Source organism: Macaca fascicularis, chromosome 1 (assembly GCF_037993035.2).
Source record: "Macaca fascicularis isolate 582-1 chromosome 1, T2T-MFA8v1.1".
Taxonomy (NCBI): domain Eukaryota; kingdom Metazoa; phylum Chordata; class Mammalia; order Primates; family Cercopithecidae; genus Macaca; species Macaca fascicularis.
In genome coordinates this window covers 82,242,601-82,261,079 of record NC_088375.1, presented here as the reverse complement: position 1 = coordinate 82,261,079, position 18,479 = coordinate 82,242,601, and the positions used below count along the sequence as shown (strand labels likewise).

General features: G+C 41.8%; 2 protein-coding genes across 11 annotated transcripts in view; one reads left to right on the top strand and one right to left on the bottom strand.

Moving 5' to 3' along the window:
• The window catches only part of CNIH3 (cornichon family AMPA receptor auxiliary protein 3), a 373,524-nt gene extending 365,689 nt beyond the window's left edge, over window positions 1–7,835 (bottom strand). For 2 of the 5 annotated variants that reach the window (XM_074037255.1, XM_074037293.1), the window contains exon 1: window positions 7,551–7,835. Coding sequence is in view for 2 of the 5 variants with exons in the window: in XM_074037269.1 (XP_073893370.1) it covers window positions 7,228–7,320 (93 nt within the window). In the remaining 3 variants the exon portion in view is untranslated. Of the gene's footprint in view, window positions 1–7,227 lie in introns of all 5 variants that reach the window. The other 3 variants (XM_074037269.1, XM_074037238.1, XM_065542515.2) reach the window with 2 other exon arrangements.
• Window positions 7,609–18,479, top strand: part of WDR26 (WD repeat domain 26) — a 49,714-nt gene continuing 38,843 nt past the window's right edge. For 3 of the 6 annotated variants that reach the window (XM_074037231.1, XM_074037235.1, XM_005540958.5), the window contains exons 1-4: window positions 7,609–8,735; window positions 10,640–10,739; window positions 10,840–10,896; window positions 18,058–18,194. In XM_074037231.1, the coding sequence (XP_073893332.1) occupies window positions 8,314–8,735; window positions 10,640–10,739; window positions 10,840–10,896; window positions 18,058–18,194 (716 nt within the window). In that variant the 5' untranslated portion in view covers window positions 7,609–8,313. Of the gene's footprint in view, window positions 8,736–10,639; window positions 10,740–10,839; window positions 10,945–18,057; window positions 18,195–18,479 lie in introns of all 6 variants that reach the window. The other 3 variants (XM_005540957.5, XM_045397716.3, XM_005540960.5) reach the window with 1 other exon arrangement.

Sequence of the window (18,479 nt, the reverse complement as noted above, 5' to 3'; positions counted from 1 at the left end):
AAAAAGACATTCTGAAATAAGGGGTCGGAGGTGTAGCAGAAAATGTACATCCTTATTTTTCAGGAATTTATAGAGAAAGGCTACTCTTATGTGTGATGATTCAAACCCCAGTAAGAAAGGCCAGGCTCTTGCCTATAATCCCAGCACTCTGGGAGGCCAAGGCAGGAGAATTATTTGAGCACAGGAGTTCAAGACCAACCTGGGCAACACGGGGAGACCTCGTCTCTACAAAAAGTTAGCCAGGTGTGGTAGTGTGTGACTGTGGTCCCAGCTATTCGGGAGGCTGAGGTGGGAGGACTGCTTGAGCCCACCTCAAGGTGAGTGCAGTGAGCCATGATCGTGCCACTGCACTCCTGCCTAAGCGATGAAGGAAGACCCTGTCTCAAAAAAAAAAAACAATTAAGGGAATCAACAAATCTCCCAAACTCTGTTAGTCCTCAGTTGGCCAAGCACCCCTCCACTAGCCACAAAAAGCTGAGTTATTGTTTTGCATTTTGTTGGTAATGACTGACATTCATGGTCTTTCATTCAATAAATTTTTTAAAATTTAGGCTATTATAATATTTCATGTTTGCCTATATGTTTAGTATTATTTAGTAAAGAGCATAATTTTAAAAAATAATAATTAACTGAAGAAGCCTCGACATCCCTTCAACAATTTTTTAAACTTTATGAATAATCTACTACAGTCTTTAAAATTTTTCAGTTTTAAATGCCTAGTTATTGATCCATTACCTCTACAGGGGATGCATACACATATTCAGAAACATTTTCTTATGATAATTAGAATTTGTTGTTAACAGTCATAATTGTGTTTTACCATTGATTATTGTGATTATCATAATGCCAGAGGGATGAACAACACATTTGAAACTGAGAAGAAGGAAGACTGCCCAAAGGGCCTGCTGCTGGAGTCTATGCAGGGACTCCTGGGGCTATTAATTATTTATCTGCTTTTCAAAGTTAATAAATAGGAATGTCTTTTTGCCCTTTATTCCCCAGATGAACTTAACCAAATGAGAGATGGGGTGGGTGTGTGCAGAGATGGCAGTCTGAGAATATAAGAGGTATGGGTAATGAGAAGGAGATTTTAGAAAAACAAAGACTTAACTGTCAAATATACTTAATAACATTGCCTTATCTGGCATGTTTTTATTATGGCATGTTTATCTGGCATGTTTTTATTATGAACATTTTGATGTTTTTTGAGTGTTCTTTTAAAAACGAGTGCTTTAGAAGCATAACATCAATATAAAAAGAAAGACAAATTATATACAATCTCACAACCCAAATAACCCCTTGGCACTTTTTAGAAATACTTAATACTGTATACAGCTGTAAAATTCAAACACTAAGGAGTAGTATTAAATGGAAAAATAAGAACTTCTCCCCTTCCTATCCCACTCCATCCATCAAAGAGAAACCCTGTTTATGCTTTTCTTTCCCACCAGAGAAAAAATGTGCATATATACATAAATTTATCTACCAAAATGCATCATATTAGGCACACTGTTTTGTAACATGCATTATTCACCTAATAACATATCTTGGTACTATATCCATGTCAGCACATGGTGATTAGCACTTTCTTTTTGCTCTTAATGCTTCAGGCCAGAAGCAATTGCTCATGTCTGTAATCCCAGCACTTTGGGAGGCAAAGGCAGGAGGACTGCTTGAGCCCAGGAGTTCAAGATCAGCCTTGGCATCATAGGGTGACCCTGCCTCTACAAAAAAAAAAAAAAAAAGTAGTCAGGTGTGGTGGTGTGCACCTGTAGTTCCAGCTACTCAAGAGGCTGGGGTGGAAAGATCACTTGAACTTTGGAGGTTGAGGCTGCAGTGAGCCATGACTGCACCACTGTACTCCAGCCTGGACAACAGAGTAAGACCCTAACTCAAAATAAAAAAGTAATAATAATAATGCAACCAGGCGTGGTGGTTCATGCCTGTAATCCCAGCACTTTGGGAGGTCGAGGCAGGCGGATCATGAGGTCAAAAGATCAAGACCATCCTGGTCAACATGGTGAAACCCCATCTCTACTAAAAGTACCAAAATTGGCCAGGGGTGGTGGTTCACGCCTGTAATCCCATCACTTTGGGAGGCTGAGGCGGGCAGATCACAAGGTCAGGAGATCGAGACCATCCTGGTTAACACAGCGAAACCTCATCTCTACTAAAAACACAAAAAATCAGGCCGGGTACGGGGGCTCATGCCTGTAATCCCAGCACTTTGGGAGGCCGAGGCGCGCAGATCACAAGGTCAGGAGATAGAGACCATCCTGGCTAACGCAGTGAAACCCCGACTCTACTAAAAAATACAAAAAATTAGCCAGGCGTGGTGGCGGGTACCTGTAGTCACAGCTACTCCGGAGGCTGAGGCAGGAGAATGGGGTGAAACCCGGTAGGCAGAGCTTGCAGTGAGCCCAGATCGCGCCACTGCACTCCAGACTGGCGACAGAGCAAGACTCCGTCTCAAAAAAAACAAAACAAAACAAAAAAAATACAAAATATCAGCCGGGTGTGGTGGCAGGTGCCTGTAGTCCCAGCTATTCTGGAGGCTGAGGCAGGAGAATGGTGTGAACCCAGGAGGCGGAGTTTGCAGTGAGCCAAGATCACGCCACTGCACTCCAGCCTAGGCGACAGAGCGAGACTCCATCTCAAAAAACAAAACAAAAAAAACAAAAACCAAAATTACCTGGGCATGGTAGCCTGCACCTGTAGTCCCAGCTACTGGAGAGGCTGAGGTAGGAGAATCACTTGAACCTGGGAGGTTGAGTTTGCAGTGAGCCGAGATTGCACCACTGCACTCCAGCCTGGCTACAGAGCCAGATTCCATCTCAAAAATAAATAAATAAATAAAATTAAATAATAATGCTTTAGTGACTATCTTTGTACCCATAGCTGAGAGTTAAATGTTTTTTTTTTTTTTTTTAAATACAACCCATACTGCAAAATCAGAGCTGCAAGTACAAACTAAGCAGTCTATCCCAGCTGTGTGGTAGGAAAAGAACGATCTCATTTATATGGTTCATTTCAGTTCCTTCAGGAAATTTCCCGCGACATTGTTATTTATACCAAATGGGTCTCAAAAACGTGAGACAGCTACTGAGAAGAGGACTGTTTTCCACTGAGAGGAAGGTGAATATGTCTAACTGTGTACAACTGCTGGTTGTAAAGGCGCCTGTGGCAAAGCAGTCGTCCTGTCTTTGCGCTTAAATCCACCTGGTGTGCCACCCCTACCCTTGCTTACAGGACTGTACTGAATGGCCATGGCATGAACGGAATGTTTGCAGAAGGGGAAAATAAGCAAGCACTGGAGAAACATGCATAGAATAGCAGGTAAAACTGCCAGATGCCCTTCACCCACTCATGGAAGGCCAATATGAAGCCATGTTCAGAGTCGTCTGCCTAGAGCTACAGAGGAATGCAGGGCTGAGTAGAAAGTGACTACAGAGTCACAGCTCAGAAACAATCATAACCAAAAAACCATCTTATACCTCTGCATTTAGCTGCCTCAAATCCTTTCTAAATGAAGGGGGATTTAAATTTTATTTTAAAATATTTCAACACAGTACTTTTCCAAATATTTGTTATATTCGTTATCTCATGACCCACACATTAACTCTAGCAGGCAGGTAGGCCAATGTCATTATCCCCACTTAAACATGACATGCCTGAGGGGCTGCAAAAGTTAAATGATTTGCCTGGAGTCAATCAGCTGACCAACTGTTCAGACCCAAGAACCATGCTCTCCAGGATTCTCCCAATCCCAACCAGGCCCAAGTCCAGCTGGACAATTTTAGCATCCCAAAGAAAAGCTAGGAATGAAGCTGGAGATATAAATATAAAAATATTCCTTCCCAAAGACACCTGAGATCTGAAAACTACCTCTTCCTAACAAAAATTTTAAAAATTAAATATCGATGTTGCTAAGCACCAAGTTGATATACCAAACTTACATCTGGACAGAACAACTACAGTCTCTACTAGTCACAAAGACTTGTGAGAAATGTTGGTTTTATGTTTTATTATAAACATTTATACTATCTCAGCTTTTTAAAATATGGTAGAGTTTAATTTTTAGAGTTAAGATGTTGTCTTGTGGTCAGGAGTGGTGGCTCATACCTGTAATCCTAACACTTTGGGAGGCCAAGGCTGGAGGATCACTTGAGTTCAAGAGTTTGAGAACAGCCTGGGCAACATAATGAGACTGCATCTGTATTTAAAAAAAAAAAAAAAAGGCCTGCGCGGTGGCTCACGCCTGTAATTCCAGCATTTTAGGAGGCCAAGGCGGGGAGATCACAAGGTCAGGAGATCGAGACCATCCTGGCTAACACGGTGAAACCCTGTCTCTATGAAAAATACAAAAAATTAGCCAGGTGTTGTGGCGGGCGCCTGTAGTCCCAGTTACTTGGGAGGCTGAGGCAGGAGAATGGCGTGAACCCAGGAGGCGGAGCTTGCAGTGAGCTGAGATTGTGCCACCATACTCCAGCCTGGGCGACAGAGCGAGACACTGTCTCAAAAAAAAAAAGCTACCGTGGGCAGTACTAGTCATTTGTCATTTATATATCCAACACCTATTTCTTGAGTTGCCTTCTAGTCTAGTCTGGACTGGCTTATATGAATGTTTTTCAAACTTTTTTGACAATGGCCTACAGAAGAAATATATTTTACTTTGTGAAGCATAGACATGTGTCTGTCATTCAAATAAAAATTTCACAAAATAATAATCACCCCTCTTTTGAGTGATTCACTTGGATATCTTCTATGCTTTTATACTTTGCCACATTATTTTTTAAAATACAAATTATGGCCCACTAAATGGATTTCATGACTTACAAATGGGTCACAACCCAAGAGCTGAAAAAACTGGATTATATGAACAATATACAGATTGTGCCCTCAAGGAATTTGTACATTAGTTGGGAGTCTCATACAGTTCACAGACCTCTTACAGTTGGAAAGGCCTATAGGTCAATTAGTTCGACTACCTACTCTATACTTGATTCTACAGCATCCCTGAAAAAAGGTGAGACAAGTGAAAAAGGCTTGTTTGCCATTTCAAGGACAAGGAGTTACCTCTTATTTGGAACCTAGCACAATATGGGTCAAATAGAGACCTGTTAAAAACAGTACAGAAACAAATACAAATGAATCAAGTATCAAAATATACACTTGATTTCTTTTTTCTAAAAGATAACTTGGACCTTTGTTCCTAAACCCATCTTAGTCTTTTCTTAGGAGGAGGGTGAAAAGGGGAAGGTAAATCAGGGGGACAGAAGTCTAGAAAGGCTTCTCTCTGATGACCTGAAGAAGGGGTCTTAGCAAGTTACATCACAAGTAGCCTTCGCGATTGAGGAGCCTAATAAATGACACTCACAATGACGGCTAGGAGAGTGGAAGTCAGGAAAGGATCCTCTGAGGAGGTTTGAAATGAGCTGAGTCTTGAAAGATTGACTGGAATCAGACAGGTGAAGAAAAGATGTGAGAGTGTAGTCAAAGACTCTGAAAAAGAAATGAGTCAGTACATTTGGGGGAAAGTAGATGGGGTCCCTGAAGCGGAGAAATAAGAGATGAAGCTGAAAAGAAAGACTGAAACCAACCTGTGGTGAGCAAGACACAATTTGGATTTTATTCTGTAGGTAATGTGGTGTTACTGAAGGTTCCTAGTGCGTAGAGTGTATTTCAGAATTGTTCATCTGTACATAGACCTGAAACTTGGCTCTAGAAAGACCTAAAGACCCAGAGTTCAGATAACAGACTCTCAAGCTGTGTTTTAGTACAGAGAAAAATGTTCTGTAAGGGACTTCATAAATTCAGAATTCTACCACAAGCAGTGTTGGTTACTTAAAAAGCAGAAAAACTGGAATATAGAGTTTAGATAGCAATGGAATCCAATTTACTTTTCATCATTTTACTTTTGTTAATTTTTAAAAAGTGTGAGCTTTGTCTGTAGCTGCCACTAAGTGACTGATTTCCTTTATAAAACCTACAGACTTTATTCAGAAGCAAGTCTTCAATGTTGCCTAATAAATTATTATAAACCATTTTGCAAAAATTAAATTTTGCCTAAACAATAGCAACACTTTTAATAATAAGGTTGTCTAAAGTTAATATACAAACAGGGCTTTCTGAGGGTGTTAACTATCTAGTAATTCAGGCTCTGCTGGATACAGTGACAGAGCTCTAAGAACCTCAACTAGAACTCAGGTCGGCCTCAGGTGAATATAAACACTGTATGTGAGTCACCTTGCAATTACAGCTGCCACCTGGAAGCAAATTTAAGCAATAAGAACTACAGAACCAAATCCTTGTAAGATCCTGCATTGACCTTCCTCTTACTTCTTCCTGTCTGAGGATCCATAAACCTCAGGATTCTTTACTAATTTCTCATCAGCATCATCTTTTTTTGTATTCCCAAATACAAACGACTGTCTCCAAAGGCCTCAAATTTACTTTCAGTTATTAGTATAATAAATATCAGCGATGTATGATGTATTCATTAGAACCTATGGTGTTTTTTTCCCCCTCCCCACAGGAAAACTACTTCAGAGAAAGACTTTTAATTTCTGAGAAAATCTTTGTACATATCGAGTATATATGCTATCGACCACATAATTGTTTGGGGATAATGCACACCATTTGCCAATGATTAAGATTCAGCCCAGTCTTTGTCGTTGCATTTCTACATTCACATAAATTAGTAAGTCATGATGACACGGAAGGCTCACATGCCACGTAAAAATTTCAAGCTTGGATCTGAATCGGTGACTGAATCCTCCTCAGAATGCGTATTTTGGAGGCAACTGTTTGGTTTATGTTACTGCTCCCTAAACCGGGCAGTGACTCAAGAGGCAGCTGGAAGAGAGAAGGAGGTGCTGGGCAAGTGCTAAAATACTGAAGCCTCAACAGTAGAGTCCCTCCCCTTCTCTACACACCACACAGCCTTTTTGAGACTTCTTGTCCCCATCAGATATGCTCCTCTAGAATAGCTCACCTTCCCAGGGTGGAGCAGAGAGTCTCACCGGCTCATTATCTCACAGCTCCCGGGATGGCCCCGGGTACAGCAACTGTGTGGCACTTGGCTGTGGAAATTCAAGTTTTTCCACCCTAAAACAAGTAGGTTGTGAAACCCGATTTCGGTCCTGGTTACCATTAAGAGAGGGGCCTACTACAGCCCTGTGCCTGGAAGTTCTTGCTACCGAACCTCGCCTCCTGCTCCACCCTCACCTTCAGCACCTGATGAGAAGGTCCAGTCCCTCCGCGCACCTTACATGCCCAGGCCACACTGGTGGACTCACGCACGCACGCCAACTCTGCCATCCCATGCACGCCCGGCTTCGGAGAGCAGTTACGAACTTACTGCTCGCCGAGTCAGCCGAGCCAGGGCGCAAGGGGAAAGGCCGGAGAGGGGCTGGGGATAGGATCGGATCGGAGTCGGGGTCGCGGTCGGGGTCGGGGCGGACCCCGCCGGCCTGCTGGCCTCCCTCCCCTGACCCCCGGGACAGCCCCGGCGCACGTGCTGGGTGACAGGCCCCCTATAGGTTCCATACCTGCCACCGGAAGTGAGTGAGGAGGGCAGTATAGGCATTTCCTGTGACGCGAGCGCCTGGACTCCATTAGGCAGCAGCTGGGGGAAGAATCAACACACCAGGGAGCAGAGCGCAGCGGACCCGAGGACAGAGGCGGCAGCTGCCTCCGCTGCCGCCCGCCGCCGCCGCCGCCGCAGCCACTGCCGGGGCTCAGCCCAGCGGCGGGCCCCGCGCCCCCGCAGCCGCCCCGCGGCGCCCCCAGGCGCGACCCCCGGGCCGCGCACCCCGAGCTGCCTCCGGGAGGGGGGGGGGAAAGGGCCCGGATCCTCCTTCTCCCCCTCCTCCTCCTCCTCCTCCCCCTCCTCTCACCCCCACCCTCCTACCCTGACCCCCTCCCCGCCTCCCCGGCCCCCCTTACCCCGACCCTCTCCCCGGCCCCCGCCTCCCCTCCCCCGCCTCGCCCCACCGGCTTCCCACCACGGCCTCTCTCGGCGAGGAAACTCTGGCCTCCGCTTCCTCCTCCTCCGACTCGGACACCGGCGGAGCCTCCCCGCCCCCGCGGAAGAAACCCCGAGCCTCGGCGGCGGAGGGAGCAGGAGAGCCCGGGGCTTCGGCAGGCAGAGCAGGCCTCTCCCCTCCGTCCTCGTCGTCCTCGTCGTCGTCGTCCTCCTCCTCCTCCTCCTCCGTGGTGGTAGTGGTGGGACTCCCCCCGGCTGCTGCCCCTCCCGCCGCCGCTGCTGTCTCCCACCGAAGTAGCGGCCACAGCCTGGTCAGCGGCAGCATCATGCAGGCCAACGGGGCAGGAGGAGGAGGAGGAGGTGGCGGCGGCGGCGGCGGAGGAGGAGGGGGCGGCGGGGGCCAGGGACAGACCCCGGAACTCGCCTGCCTGTCGGCTCAGAACGGGGAGTCGTCCCCCTCGTCGTCCTCGTCCGCGGGGGACCTGGCCCACGCCAATGGGCTCCTGCCTTCCGCCCCCTCCGCCGCCAGCAACAATAGCAACAGCCTGAATGTCAATAACGGGGTTCCCGGCGGGGCGGCCGCCGCATCCTCAGCCACCGTCGCAGCTGCCTCCGCCACCACCGCCGCCTCCTCTTCCTTGGCCACCCCAGAACTGGGCAGCAGCCTCAAGAAGAAGAAGCGGCTCTCCCAGTCAGATGAGGATGTCATTAGGCTAATAGGACAGCACTTGAATGGCTTAGGGCTCAAGTAAGTATCCCTTACCGGCAGCTGGTGATGGACAGACCGAGGGACGGAGGCTCCAGGGGGGTAGGGGAAGGAGGGGAGGGGGGCTTGAAAGAGCTCGGTTAAAGAGAATGAGTGCTGGGCACGCAGGGCCCAGTACACAGGAGGACGTGGCTCAGACAGGCCGACCGGGGAGGAGGAGCGGACCTGAAAGGAAATAGGGGAGAATTAATCAGTCTGACAAATTGTGAGACGAGACAGGCGGTTGAGGGGTTAGGAAGGGGTAGGAGAAACCCAAAGAATGACTTCTCCCCACGCACCTTCAGAGCTTAATTGTCTGTCAATAAAGACAGATGCGGGAGTGTGCCTCTCTGTGTTGGGGGAGGGGTGGATTAGAGCTGGTGGAAATAATGAACCTTGGAGGATTTGTTTTTCAAGTGTATCTTGGAGGCATCTTTGTGGGACACCTCCCCACCCCCAACCGTGGCAGACAACAACCCAAGCAAACCACCAATCAGGAAAGACAATCACCTACAAGTGTTTATGGGAACGGAGGGGCTGGGATCATTTGGAAAGAGGTTGTTGAATAAATCTGATGGGAATAATGAAGATACAGTGTTGATGTCGTTTAAAGGCCCTTGTGTGTGTGTACAAGAGGTCTAACTCTAACTAGTCTGAAATCTCAGTTTAATATCAAGAAGATGATCGCCTCTGAAAAGGGGACATCTGATCTGGTGAATCATTTGTTTTCAAATACAATTTAGGTGGCCTTGTATACCTAACATAGGGTGAGGGTAGACAGCGACCTTGGACAAAAAACACCGTTTTGTGTACACACAAAGAAAAACTAAGGGGGTAGAAGGTAGGATTGGTGGGAGTGTCCGATGAAGGAGGTGCAAGAATCAGAGTCAGAATGAAATGGTGGGGGGGAGGACGTGCAGCAGCAGTCAGTTTCCTACATTCAGAGTGTAGATTAAGCTCTCAGGCTAGCCGATGTGTACTTTTGCATTTATGGATTTCTTGGGGAGTGGGGAGGAGAACAGAACTTTTTAAAAGTGACATAAGTATTTTGGTTTTCAGGCAGATCGTTGCACTGTTTAGCTAAAAATTAAGTTTTAAAGCTGAATTAAGAAAGCATTGAAACATAAGCACAAAAAATACAAGACTGATAAATGAAGGTTCTTAGATACCAGAATACACGAGGGAAGAAAATACAGTTGATGAATCTTTTAAGTGCTCAAAGACAAATATGTGGTAGGAAGAAGTCACGTTATTCCCTAGGGAAAAGGATTAGTATGAAAACAGATTTTGTAAATGCTAACAGAACATATTACTGAGACAAGAAGCAAGCTGACAGCAGCAGGAGGAAATAACTCGTGACTGTTTGGAACCTACACCATAGTAAATTTGCTATTTTTAGTATAGAGAGAAAGGGAATGGTTTTTGATGCTGGATTTATTTTAATTTTAAAGATTGACCTAGTAGAATTTCTATGCAATATAATACCTGGATATATAAGCTCTTAACTGACACTGGTCGTCTGTGTCACCGTGTGAAGCTAATAATTTTGATCTTTAAAAATGTAGTAACGTAGTATGTAGATCCTGGTTTTTCATTTATTTCACTAGTTGGTTACAGCACATTTTTAGAAATCTTATACTTTATACATTAAATTGAGGCATCAAATGGCACACTAGGAAGAACTTATATTGATTCTGGTTTCAAGAAAGGTTTTTAACTTGACTAGGAAGAAATGTAGGTGTCAGTTTTAAATAAAGTTTGTTTAACCAGGCACATGAAAGCTATTTTTTTCTTCATCATGAGGCTAGCTTAAAAATTTTACATCTGTTTTCATGGACATTAGTTTATTTGGAAGATTAAAACCCTAAAGTTGGTCAGGTCTGTTTTACACTGTATCTCTCCTGCAGCCAGACTGTTGACCTCCTCATGCAAGAGTCAGGATGTCGTTTAGAACATCCTTCTGCTACCAAATTCCGAAATCATGTCATGGAAGGAGACTGGGATAAGGTAAAGTAGGGCATATAGAGCTGTGTGACTGCTGCTAAAATTACAGATTTGATATGCATTTTGTGACATTTCTGTTTTTCTTTTATACCAATTTTTACAGGCAGAAAATGACCTGAATGAACTAAAGCCTTTAGTGCATTCTCCTCATGCTATTGTGGTAAGAGGCGCACTTGAAATCTCTCAAACGTTGTTGGGAATAATTGTGGTAAATACACTTTTGTTCTTAGTTTCACATTTATGCTTATTTTAATAGGTTATTGATAACTCTAGGCTTCTGCCTCTTATAAAAAAAAAAGGCCTAAAAGTAGTTAAATTTCAGATAATTTGTGAACTAGGATGAGTATGTTTTAAAGTATGAATTTTGTATCTTTAAAATCATACATAGTAAATGTGTCATTTGAACTTTATAAATTAAGCTCTACAAAAAATATATTGAAAGCTCTTCGTGCTTTCAGTGCTACTAATAGGAGTTTTATGTTTATAGAATTAAAGATAAATTATACTTTTATTATGTTACTTAAAATACTGAATGTGCTGGTTAAAGAGAAAATGTGTTTGGGTGTGTATATCCATACAGCCTTAAGAAGCTGATACGTTATCTTTTTTTAATCTTTGGGAATTATAGTTAATTCAAGCCAACTCCGTTGGTGTGCTGGCCATTTTCCATTCTTGTATTCCAGTTGTGTGAATTGACAGTGTCAAAGTTTGTATAATATGTATCACTCTGGTGGAGGGTTTGTATGCAGATTTGACCATTAGGCCCTGCTTACTGGCCTTATTTCCCTGACAAGATCAATTTAGTAGTTTAACCTGTTAGTCTCTTTCATAAATCTTAATGAATCTTTTAGACTTATGGGCTTTAATTCTTCAGTAGATGGTGGTGAGGGAGAGAGGAAATAAGGTTTTTCTAAGTGCTGGAGTTTGGAAACCATGAAGAATCAGCTGCTAGCTGCTGGCTTTTTAACTTCTAGCTGATTCATTTGTTGTCAAAAGCAGTTTCCTGTCTGGGGGTGGGGAGAGAAAGAAGGCAAATAGGAAGTGAAGTAGAGAAACCAGCTGTTTGTTAAATATTAGTAAATGACTATTACATTTTGATTTTTTAAAAATTGGGTCAAACATTAATCTTTTCTGTCTCTTTCTATAAAAATTGGGCCTTGTGTGTTTTTTTTTTGAAATCTTGTTACAAAAGAGTTTTCAAACTCAATATAATTCTACACAATAATATAATCCTAGAGAAATGGGCTTCAGGTGAATTAAAGGTGCAGACAAGCAAGAACAAATACAAATTCGTTTAAATTGATGATGTAGTATATTATTTTTATTCTTTCATTAAATACCTAAAATACTAAAAATTTTAAACTACTGTTGAGTAAGATGATTGGTAATAAATTAACTTATAAAATAATTCTGTAGTAAAATTTAAAAATAAAAACAAGTTAAAATAGTTAAACGTATATTCAAAGGGATTGGAAATTTTTTATTAACTAAAGTGTCCTCAACTGGTGTGTTTGGGGCTTTAAAAAAAAATACCCAAGTACATTTTATTGAGCAGTTCTTCATAAATTTTTGCTTCTGACTGAATGAGCTAAAATAAAGACAGTAAGATGGCCAAAGTAAGAATTAAGGTTGCTTTCCCATTGGGCAAGTTAGCACTACTTGTGTGTTGACAATAAAGAGCTTGCCTGTGGACTGTTTTAAAATGTGTGTGATTTCTTGGAGGTTGTTTAAACTTCACCCAAATTATATCTGTAATTTAGTGGTAAAAAATTTAATAGGCTTACTTCCTATTTTTTTCTTATTTATAGTAATTTGAGAGTTCTGTATTGGATGTCAGTTATGACTGTCGCATTAGAAACCTTCATTAGAGGCAACATGTAAACTGAAGAAAGATAGTTATAGATAATAAGGAGGAATCCTTTCTTTTTACAGTCTGTTGAGTCTGTAGAACATTCTAGGATCTAATAAAAAAATGGAGATTAAATCTCTGGCTGAGTCTCATGCCATCAAACTGTTTAGGTATTTATACAAAGAAAGGGGTTCCAACTTTTATCTCACTTTAAGCATTGATGAATCAATTGCTTTTAAAGATTCATTTCAGCATTTTTTGAAGTTGCTTTTCATCTCTCTAAATTTACTTTTAATTTTACTTTACTTTTGTTTAAATTTACTTTTCTCGTCCGTCGCATCTCCAGAAGAGAATCTAATATAAGCTTAAATTTGTAATAATATCTTAGGAGACAACTATTAGGGTTTCTTTAAACATAATTATTTTAATTGTATACCCAGGCACATTGATGGCTTAGTCTAGACTAAAATTGTACTTTATTTTTTAAGCGTGAATGTTTTCATTGACCCAATCCACTCTCCCTACAGCCTACTCCCTTTGTTTTGTTGTTGTTGTTGTTGTTTGTTTGTTTGAGACAGAGTCTCGCTCTGTCGCCCAGGCTGGGGTGCAGTGGCGTGATCTCGGCTCACAGCAATCTCCGCCTCCCAGGTTCAAGTGATTCTTCTGCCTCAGCCTCCAAAACAGTTGGGACTACAGGCGCATGCCACCATGCCCAGCTAATTTTTGTATTTTTAGTACAGACAGGGTTTCACCATATTGGCCAAGCTGGTCTCGAACTCCTGACCTTGTGATCCGCCTGCCTCAGCCTCCCAAAGTGCTGGGATTACAGGTGTGAGCCACCGCACCCAGCCGTTTAAATGGTTTCCAGTTAAATGGTACTGGGAATGGCAGAAGTTGCTCTCATGAACCTTTTTTTTTTTTTTTTTTGAGACTGAGTTTCCCTCTTATTGGCCATACTGGAGTGCAATGGCGTGATCTCACCTCACCGCAACCTCTCCCTCCCGGGTTCAAGAGATTCTCCAGCCTCAGCCTCCCAGGTAGCTGGAATTACAGGTGTCCATCACCACGCCCGGCTAATTTTTTTTGTATTTTTAGTAGAGACGGGGTTTCACCGTGTTGGCCAGGCTGGTCTCGAACTCCTGACCTCAGGTGATCCACCCGCCTCAGCATCACAGAGTGCTGGGATTACAGGCGTGAGCCACCGTGCCTGGCCAAATCAGCATTTTTTAGTTTGGATTCAAGTATACTTAGCCATTTCTGGGCAATTTGGATGGGTATACGAGACCAATAATAGAAAACTTTTTTTATGTCTAGAAATATTTGGTTATTTTTTAATGTAATGGAAATATGCTTAACAAAAATTGGCATCTATAATTAACTAGTATATTTTAAAGTCAAATAGGAGTTTTGAGAGCCAAGTTTAAATATAATTTGTTTCCCCTTTTCTCTGAGAATTCATGATTTAATTGATAAGATTTGGTTATAACCTTACTCCAGAGTTAGAATCACTACTGAATTAGCTAGGAGGCCACCCTTGAGAACCAAACTTTCTGAATATCATAATTTCTGGGTTTTTCTTTCATGTTGAGTTCAGTTTAATCATATGGGAGCAAAGGAAGGGATAAAGCAATTCAGTATTGGGTGGACTAGGGTAGCAACCGCAGAATTTACAGTGTGAAACTATCATTCAAGCTATCCTAGTCACTTAACAATTTCAAATTTATTAGATATTAAAATGGAGAAGGAGATCTTGCTGGGCCCAGAGATGGTGAAAAATCATTAGAGACCACAAATAATCTCTTAAGAGGTCTAGTTGGGAGCTGGGGAGAGCTAAAGGAGAGTGTATTTTCCTAATATTTTTCTATCTTTATTTCTTCAAGATTTGTTTTAAACATAAACATTAGTGGAGCCCTGTCCCCATCTCAGCAAGCTTTAATTTTGTCTGATTTTTACAGTGTTTTCAGTATTTAGCATTATTTATTAATTATAGGGTTTTTGCTTTCTTGAGGTTATATTTACATTTTTGTGCTTTAAATTTTGGGAGGTAAAATACAGTTTTACTCCCCACCCTTATCATATGTGTCAAATACTTCAACTGATTTTTTGGAGAATAAACATTTTCTCTCAAATCTCTAGCTGTGCTTGGCCAGCAGCATGTTAGTTGCCATGCACAATACCAGGATTTGATATCTGTTTGAGAATATTCTTGGTCTTGATCTGGATAAAATGACTCATAGAGAAATGCTCTTGTGCTACTTTTATAGCATTCTCTGTATATACAGAAATATGTGTTTATATTGGCTTCTCTCAGAGTTTTAGGCAGCCTTTCTCTGCTCTCCTGCCCCACCTCTGCCCCATAGAAAGAGAGTAACATGTTGTATCAAGATCTTGGTGGGAAAATAAGGGGGAAACAGCACTTTGGGCACTGTCCCTACACACATTGGAATGGGGGAGGGATGGGCATAGGAACCTAATGATTAATACCAAAAAATATATAAATATTAAGTAAATAAAAAACTTGCCCTGAAATTTTTTTTTAAGTCCCTCAATTCCCAATTACTAAGAAAATTTAGTGAAGAAATTATGTCACATGCTCTGGCCAGTTCCATGTGGCATTTAAATGAAAAAGTTCTGCAACTGAATATGATTTTCAAGTTTGAATTTTAAAAATACCACAAAATGGAATGAAACTTTTTTTGGGGGGGACAGAGTTTTGCTTTCGTTGCCCAGGCTAGAGCACAGTGGCACAATCTCGGCTCACTGCAACCTCCGCCTTCCGGTTTCAAGCAATTCTCCTGCCTCAGCCTCCCAGCAAGCTGGGATTACAGGCGCCCGCCACCACACCCAGCTAATTTTTTTGTATTTTTTTTTTTTTTTTTAGTAGAGACGGGGTTTCACCATGTTTGTCAGGCTGGTCTCGAACTGCTGACCTCGTGATACATCCGCCTCGGCCTCCCCAAGTGCTGGGATTACAGGCGTGAGCCACCACGCCCAGTGGAATGAAACTTTTAACATTATATTGACAAATGAAAATATATGAGGTCTTCATTTCATAGTTGCATTTTTTCCAGAAGCTAAAATGGTGCAAATATCCAGAATAACTTCAAATATAACATTTTTTTATTTTTAGTTTTTTTTTTTTTTTTTTTTGCATTGTTTAGTTTTTGCTTTCTGTGACCAGATGAATGTCAAAGTTTTTTCATTTAACATAGGTTAACTTCAGGCTATATGTGTAGTAATGTACTTTTCAGGGCATCTTGGTAATTAATGTATTTCTGAAACATTCATTTGTCATTCTAAATTTATATGTAAAATTTGGTAAGTGTAATTTTCCTAGAGTTACAGGAGTGTCTTGGTTTGAATTTTTTTCTGTTCTTTAGCCATATATTTAAGATGAGCTTTGTATCAAGCATAAGCAATGTATTTTATAAAGGATGTATTGAAATACATGCCTAACTTATATGAGAGGGTTTATTATTGCTTGCTTTCTCTAGAAACCACTTTTACAAGCTTATAATTTATATCTCTCTTCCAAATACTCCTTGATAGAAAATCTTGTAGAGCAGTTTATTACACTGTTAATTCTACAAATAAATGGTAATTTCTCCATAGCATTTTGTGACAGCAGTGTAGTTTTTTATGGTTTTAAAGTAAGCATTTTGGGCCAGGTGCAGTGGCTCATGCCTGTAATCCCAGCACTTTGGGAGGCCAAGGTGGGCAGATCACTTGAGGTCAGGAGTTCGAGACCAGCCTGGCCAACATGACGAAACCCTGTCTCTACTGAAAATATAAAAATTAGCTGGGTGCGGTGGCGGGTGCCTATAATCCCAGCTACTTGGGAGGCTGAGGCAGGAGAACCGTGTGAACCCAGGAGACAGAGGTTACAGTAAGCCGAGATGGCACCACTGCACTCCAGCCTGGACCACAGTGAGACTCTGTCTCAGAAAAAAAAAAAAAGCATCTTACAAACAAGAAAAATTGTACTTTAAGTTTTAATTTTAAGTGGGCTTGAGATCTTTACCACTGTATTCCTTGGAGTCTCTGAATATAACTAACATTCTCTACCTACGACTTTTCTGTTTACATCAATTGACTTGCTCAAGCTCCACAAGTACCAAATAATGATGAAAGGGTCCCTCCAAGCTGTGGTCCTTAATTAGGTTTAAGGTTTAAAAGAAGTTTTGAAATGATATTTATAAACATCCCTTTTCTCTTGTAAAAAACTGCTAAGATTGTGACCAAGTTAAAAGTAAAATAATAAAGTAGCATTTAAAAGTATTAAAGTCAAAAACGCGGTTCAGGAAAAAAACTAAATGTGAAAGTGTCTCACAATAAAGCTAGAAAATGGTTATTGGTTTAGGGGAGAAAAGAGCTAATAATAATTTCCTGTTTTTCATTTTTAAATGCATTAGTGGGCCGGGCGCGGTGGCTCAAGCCTGTAATCCCAGCACTTTGGGAGGCCGAGACGGGCGGATCACGAGGTCAGGAAATCGAGACCATCCTGGCTAACACGGTGAAACCCCGTCTCTTAAAAAAAAATACAAAAAACTAGCCGGGCGAGGTGGCGGGCGCCTGTAGTCCCAGCTACTCGGGAGGCTGAGGCAGGAGAATGGCGTGAACCCAGGAGGCGGAGCTTGCAGTGAGCTGAGATCCGGCCACTGCACTCCAGCCTGGGCGACAGAGCGAGACTCCGTCTCAAAAAAAAAACAAAAAAACAATAAATGCATTAGTGATCAGATTGTCAGAAATACACAAGTACTAATAAAGAATCTTTTTAAAAACCTTTAAGTTCAACCATCTAATGTAGACATCCCTTAATAGCTGCCTAGAAGAGAGTGAGTGCATCAAGCTTGTGCTTGGCCACGTTAGTCATAGGAATCTCAATACTTTGCATACCAACTTGTAGTCCATTTGTTGGACAGCTCTTAACCTTTGATAAGCCAAAATAAGACACTTTTCTGCTTCTCCTGGGTGTTTGTAGTTCTGCTTTCTGGTCTACTTAGTCCCTCTTTCACATTGTGACTTAAATAGTTCATTTACTGTTTTTTCTCTAATCTTCTCAAAACTTGTTGCATAAAACCCCCCAATGCCCTAGTTATAAAGTCATACTTTTTAAAAAGCGAATTTCAAGTACTTGGAATAGTTCTAATTTTTTATACAAGAACTAAAATTCTAGGAAATTGCTTTGAGAGGAGAATTCATTTTTTCCAAGGCTGATACTTCGGTCACTAATGATCTAGTCTGATTTGAGATTATTTGTTCAAAGCAGAGTTTTAGTAAGATGTGGAATTGAGCAAAGTCGCATTTAATCTACTGTGGCTCTACTAAACTATTTTGAGTCATCTTGAAGCTTTATAAAAAGTTATTTCAAAGGGCATAGTAGAATGGTTTCTACTGTTCTGTTTAGGCACAAACATTTTCTGAAACTTCCATCAACTTTTTTCCCCTGACTGCTGCTTTCTGTCATGTCAGAGGATGAAGTTTTTGCTGCTGCAGCAGAAGTACCTAGAATACCTGGAGGATGGCAAAGTCCTGGAGGCACTGCAAGTTCTACGCTGTGAATTGACGCCGCTGAAATACAATACAGAGCGCATTCATGTTCTTAGTGGGTAAGGAAACTGAGTTCTTGAACTCAGGTTAATGGAGGGCCAAAGTTATATTTATTTAACATTTTTCCAAAATATAAATACTTGATTATTGCTAAATTCTTAGATATTTATCTAGGTAAACTCACTCCTGTGTGGATGAACTATTTTGGTCATCCTAGAAAACTTCAGATTAGGGTAGAGATATATTTAAGTGGGTGAAAGGGAGAAGAAAATATGTATTGCCTGTGAAATGCTATTTTAAAATCTTCTATGAAAACCCAATTACATTCCAAGGGCAGCTCTTGT